The sequence below is a fragment of the Dioscorea cayenensis genome, chromosome 1 (genome assembly GCF_009730915.1).
Source record: "Dioscorea cayenensis subsp. rotundata cultivar TDr96_F1 chromosome 1, TDr96_F1_v2_PseudoChromosome.rev07_lg8_w22 25.fasta, whole genome shotgun sequence".
NCBI lineage: Eukaryota > Viridiplantae > Streptophyta > Magnoliopsida > Dioscoreales > Dioscoreaceae > Dioscorea > Dioscorea cayenensis.
In genome coordinates, this window is record NC_052471.1 from 2,364,049 (window position 1) to 2,370,043 (window position 5,995).

Sequence of the window (5,995 nt, forward strand, 5' to 3'; positions counted from 1 at the left end):
GTATTTATTTTTTTATTTTTTATTTTTAATTTTTTTTCCGATAAATCACAAAATTATATTATAAGCTAACAAGCACATAAGCACAAAAAGTAGAAAAACAGAAACAAATGATCCATTAAAAGTGGGACAGAACAAACACACAACATTAGATAAGACTCAATATAGAAAGGGAATCTCTAAGTAAGTATATATATATAAAAAAACAATAACAAACAAAAGACTAACTAAGACTGCACTCGTCCATCATGGGCTATGTGAAGAGAAACAATGATAAGAAATAACTATGAGTGGCTTTGTGGGCATGTGCATGTTAGTCACATGTTGACTTATGTTAGTATATAAGGATATATTAGCATATATTATTATGTTAGTATATAAGGATATATTAGCATATAATATATGCTAATAAGATTATCACTCATTGAGTTGGGGATGAGATATATATAAGTCGGGGATTTTCTTGTTTGTTTTCTTGAGACTGAGCTTGAGAGTTGTTCAGCCAGTCGGAGATATTCTTCATAGTGGTTTCGATTCACGGCCCGTGGAGCGTGAGCAAGAGTCGAACTCCACGTAATTCTAATGTTGTGGTTTGTGTGTGTTTTTCTTTCTTTCTCATTATAGCCCTATCTTTTGCATGTGTTTTTGGAGACTAACCTCGGCGAGTTATTGGGACATCTACGGGTGTGTTAGTGCTTCCGAAAGGGGTCTTAAGTGAAGCCTTAAGTCTCCCCAACAGGCTACTAGGCTCCCCCACCCCCCGATTCATGACCATCAAGCTTCACTTGACAAGCTCCTCCAGCATGAGGTTTGGGGCTGCAAATACCCATAAAGAAAATCACTTATTTTCCTTTTATTATTCAATAATAATTAGTAGTTAGTTTTAACATATATATATATATATATATATATAAATCTTAATCCTTATGGTATAAAATCATATATGTAACTAAGCTTTTTTAACTTTATTTATTTATTTTATACTCCATATTTTAATTTTTTTTTAATCTTGTCCCGTGCTCTCAATAATTTGTAAAATCAAAATTATTTTAACACTACAACAAGGGTGCAAGGTGATGCTTGGGACGAGCCCGCTAACACATACATAAAGGGGGCGAGCTTTGACTTCCTGACCACAAAACACAAGCATAATGGTGCAGGTGCAAGTGCACCTACGACAGCATAATGTAGGAGTAATCTTGTAATTTTAATTAAATTTAAATTTAAATATAAAAGTTTTAAAAATTTAAAATGCTTTGGAGATTTAGTAAGATTTAACGATTTTTTTGGGAATTAAAAGAGTTAAGGACTTGACGTTGCTTTCTTTTTTCTTTTTCTTTTTACAAACCAAATCGCTATTATTTATTTATTTATTTATTTGAATCACATTAACAAGTCTTAACACCACCAATTACAAAGTGATTATATTATCTACAACTTTATATATCCAAAATACTTTTAAATAATTAGTATTAAATCAAAGTACGTGTAAGCAATTGCGCATGCACGGATGCACCTAATGGTGGAAAGCTCACTCTGTCATGCTTACCAAACAAATCCTCCATGTCATCTCCACCATTTTTCTATCAAACTAATTAATTATTAATTATTAATAATCACCCACTTAATCTCACTTTCCAAATCATTCCCTCCACCTTTTAAATAACCCCGGCCTCCCTTTCAAACTTCAACATCTCATTCTACTCATCTTAAGCTCCCTCTCATAAAAAACATACCGAAAATTTCGAACATATACGACCTTGTGATCTTCAACAATAGGGACAAAATGGTTGGTGTTAGTGAAGCAAAACATGGTGTGGAATGGAGGGTGACAGTGTCAGAAGGTTCATCGGTAAAAATCGAGGACGGCACCGGGTTTTTAAGCCGTGCATGGTTAGGTTTGGCCGGGATTTTGTTAGCCATGAAAATGAAGCTTTTAGGGTTTGTAAGTAAGGTTTGGAACATTGGAGCTGATGACCCTAGAAAGGTGATTCATGGTGTCAAGGTTGGACTTGCACTTAGTCTAGTTTCACTGTTTTATTACACTAGACCTTTGTATGATGGAGTTGGTGGCACTGCCATTTGGGCTGTCATGACTGTTGTTGTTGTGTTCGAGTTCACTGTCGGTGAGTAACCAAACATAACGATCTGTCTCATATCGGTTAATTTGGTAAATATAAATTATATCGATTAATTTATTAAATATGGATTGAACAGGTGGGTGTTTGTGCAAAGGTTTTAACCGTGCAACCGCGACATTGACCGGTGGAACTCTTGCATTGGGTTTTCATTATCTTGCTGATACATCCGGGAAAACATTTGAGCCTATAATTATTGGTGTTTCCATGTTTTTGCTTGGTATGATACTTTAATTATCATTTTAATTATTTTTTGCATTAATTTGATTTCCATTTTATTTATTTTCTTGTGTTGTTTTTATATATATATAGGTTCAGCAGCAACATTTTCTAGATTCATTCCTCTTATCAAAGACAGATTTGATTATGGAATCACCATCTTCATCCTCACCTTCAGTTTCGTCTCCGTTTCCGGATATCGAGTTGAACATCTAGTGACAATGGCTCAACAACGGTTATCAACAATTGCTATTGGAATCTCTATTTGTTTTTGCATTTGCATATTTATTTGTCCAGTTTGGGCTGGAGGTGATCTTCACTTTCTTATTGTACGTAATATGGAAAAACTTGCTACTTCACTAGAAGGTATATTAATTTTGTTAGACACATTAGTTTGTTATCTTATATATAAGACACTTGTAAATTTTTTTTCTTATTTTAATATTTATAAATTTTACAGGACTTGTGGCTAACTATTTTGATGATGATGATGATGATGATGAAGAAAATGAGAATGAGAAATCACCATCTAAAACATGGCAACAATATAAATGTGTTCTTAACTCAAAGGGTGCTGAGGATTCACTGGTATATACACATGAAACATTAATCTTTTTTATGTTCTGCAATATATATGTATATATATATATATACATAATTCGGTGTTTTTCCAATAACAGGCTAATTTAGCAATATGGGAACCGGCTCATGGTCTCTTCGGCTTCAAACATCCATGGCAACAATATCTCAAGATTGGCGTTGCATTGAGACGTTGTGCTTATTGTGTGGAAACTCTCAACGGTTGTATCAATTCCGATATTCAGGTAAAATCATTAGAATCGAACCATCAACTTTTGATCCGTTGAAAGGAAAATAAAATACCAACTCTCTTATTATTAAAGTAATAATATTAATAAAGTAATAATTTTGTCCAGGCACCACAATATGTAAAAAAACATCTGAATGAAGTATGTACAAAAGTGAGTTTGGAAGCAGCAAAGGTCTTGAAAGAGACGGCGAACTCTATCAAGTCGATGACCAAGTCTCCGTGCATAGATAGCTTGATCGAAGAGATGAACATCTCCGTCGAAGAACTCCACACCGCATTGAGAACTCTCCCGAACAAGAAAGTAACATCGTCGTCTCAAGGAATCGAAACTATGTCTTTTATAGAAGCCTTACCAATTATCCCTGTTACCTCATTGTTGATTGAGATATCAACAAGAGTTGAAGGAGTTGTAGATAGTGTAGAAGAGTTAGCAGAGCTTGCAAGTTTCAAGACTAGTGAAATTGAGAAGCATGAGCAATCTAATGAAGATCAAGGAAAAGTAGTCACAATAGAAGTTCAACAAGTTTAAGTTCTATGTAGATTAAAGGGTGAATAAAATTAAATGAAGAGTTTTAATTAATCACTTGGTGTTGGTTAATTAATGGAAGTTGATGGCATGTCAGCATGCATTAGAGATTTTTGGGATTTTTATGAACATTAATCTCAGTGCAAGGTGAGAATGTAAATGCTTCTTGCTTTGTTTGTATTAGATATATGTTGCATGCAACATGGAATGCAACTGAGTTTGTTGGATTACTTTGTAGATGTTGTGATTTGGATCCACAATGTGCAATTAAAAATAAATTGGAAGAGACTCCTTTTTTATTTTATTAAAGTTAAAACCTTGTCTTTAATTATTTTTATGATAACATTAATTTTGGTTACGGACAATGTTATTAAAAAGAATTCGGCCGTACTTTTTTGGTTTTGAATATGATGTAAATTAATTTTTTTTAGAAGAAAGTATATATTTTCTTTTTGGTTGGAGATATACATGAAGATGTTCAATTTTGATTTTATTTTATTTTATTTTATTTTTTTTTATGAACTATTGGATTTTCACTAAGGGCGTTCATTTTGTGGTAAGTGGAGTGAAGTGGAGAAAAGTGGGGAAATAGTAGGAAGTGCCACTTTTTTAAAGTGGTATAATACATTTATGTCAACTATTTAGCTTGCAATATTAAAAAAAATAATAATGACAAAATGGATGAAAAGTATGAAAGAATAGAGAAATCTTCCATTCACACCTCACATTATCTAGTAATTTGTGTCACAGATTACGAAACAAACATTTCACCCGGATTCATTTCATCCTCAATAAAAAAACTTAAAACAAAAACCAAATCCACACAAACTCAGAAATAACTCAAAAGTAATCCACCTTTTCAGAGAGATGACTTCTTCCCAGCAGCTTCTCGATCGGAGCAACAATTAGGATGGTTGACAGAAATGGAAAAGATATCGGAGGAGGTGACTGGAGGAGGAGGCGACCGGAGAAAAGCGACGGGATTGGGTTGGGGTTCCGGCCGATGGGAGGAGGAGGCGACGAGAGCAAGCAATGGGATCGGAGCTGTGCCAAGTGACGGCTGAGAAATTTTTAGGGTCTTCCGTGACTTTCAAAGTGGTGTGAAAGTAGGGTGGAAGTGGGGTGAAGTGGCCTTTTATATGTGGCTCACTTCCCCCACTTCAGCTCTGAAGTGGGTTTTAAACTAAAACCCACTTCAGTGTAAAAGAATATCAGAAGTGGGGGAAGTTAGTCCACTTCCCCCCACTTCCTCACACTTACGTCAAAGTAAACGCCCATTGAGATAAATAAATAATTCTTTGTTTCGCATTTCTTGTTTTATATTTAATCACTACTTGTATATCTTACTTTTAATATATATATATATATATATATATATATATATATTAAAAAAAAGAATGAACTATAAATTTATTAAAAAACTTAAAAAAAACAAATAGATAAAGATAAACGAGACCTAGGAAAAATCCTTATCACGATCAATCCTGGAGGTGTACTAGACCTAGGAAAAATCCTTATCGCGATGCAATTGTGTGGTGGCCGTGAGTTAACCGGGGAGTTTATTAGTGGACAAGTGGTATGACGTGAATGGATCGACAAGTTGTTGTATCAGTTCCAGACGGACACTGGACCGGGGAGATATTTAACAATTAATCTGTTTATTTAATTGTTAAATATCTCATATTTGCAACTAACTCCATTTATTTTACTTAACAAGCCATTTTGATTGAACATAATCCATGTGTCATATTATATGGATTATCGATTCATTATAAAATCAATATAAATTAGAAATTATTTCAAAAAAAAAAAGAAGCTATTTTCGACATATAATTTGCCACACAAAATTACAATGTGAAAAAAAATGATCATCCAACATCACAAAATATGCTCCAAAATTTTGGGGACCAACATGTAATTAGTTTGTGACACATTGTTTGCAACTATTTATTGGTGTCGCAAAATTTTAAGTTCTAGTATGTAATTGGTTTGAGACACAAATTGTGATACATTATTCGCAATCTATTAGCATTGTAAAATATATCATAAAGTTTAATAATAAAAAATTATATTTCTCTCTAACAAAACCTTGGGTTTTGATTTGTGGGTAAATGCATGACAACTTTTCCATAAACACCTTATTTTTATTTTCAGTCTCTTACCTGATTACCTCAACTCTTCTTCACCTCTTTCAGAGATTTTTTTACAAATCATTATAACTATTTTGATATTAGTATCTTCAAAACTTTATTCTTGGTGGAGTTGAAATTTAATTCATTTTCATTT

The 5,995-nt window shown here is 33.3% G+C and overlaps 1 protein-coding gene across 1 annotated transcript; it reads left to right on the forward strand.

The window, feature by feature from the left end:
• The first annotated feature begins 1,705 nt into the window (after positions 1–1,705).
• LOC120264894 (aluminum-activated malate transporter 10-like) lies at positions 1,706–3,800 on the forward strand. The gene is made up of 6 exons (XM_039272784.1): positions 1,706–2,123; positions 2,215–2,355; positions 2,448–2,720; positions 2,815–2,942; positions 3,035–3,178; positions 3,290–3,800. Exons 1-6 carry the CDS (start codon positions 1,784–1,786, stop codon positions 3,710–3,712), a joined length of 1,449 nt encoding a protein of 482 aa, XP_039128718.1. The 5' UTR covers positions 1,706–1,783; the 3' UTR covers positions 3,713–3,800.
• The last annotated feature ends 2,195 nt before the right edge of the window (positions 3,801–5,995 follow it).

Coding starts and splice junctions, on each gene's coding strand:
- LOC120264894 (XM_039272784.1), top strand. CDS start 1,784: ATGGTTGGTGTTAGTGAAGCAAAACATGGTGTGGAATGGAGGGTGACA. Junction 2,943..3,034: donor AGGGTGCTGAGGATTCACTG/GTATATACACAT, acceptor TTCCAATAACAG/GCTAATTTAGCAATATGGGA. Junction 3,179..3,289: donor GTATCAATTCCGATATTCAG/GTAAAATCATTA, acceptor AATTTTGTCCAG/GCACCACAATATGTAAAAAA.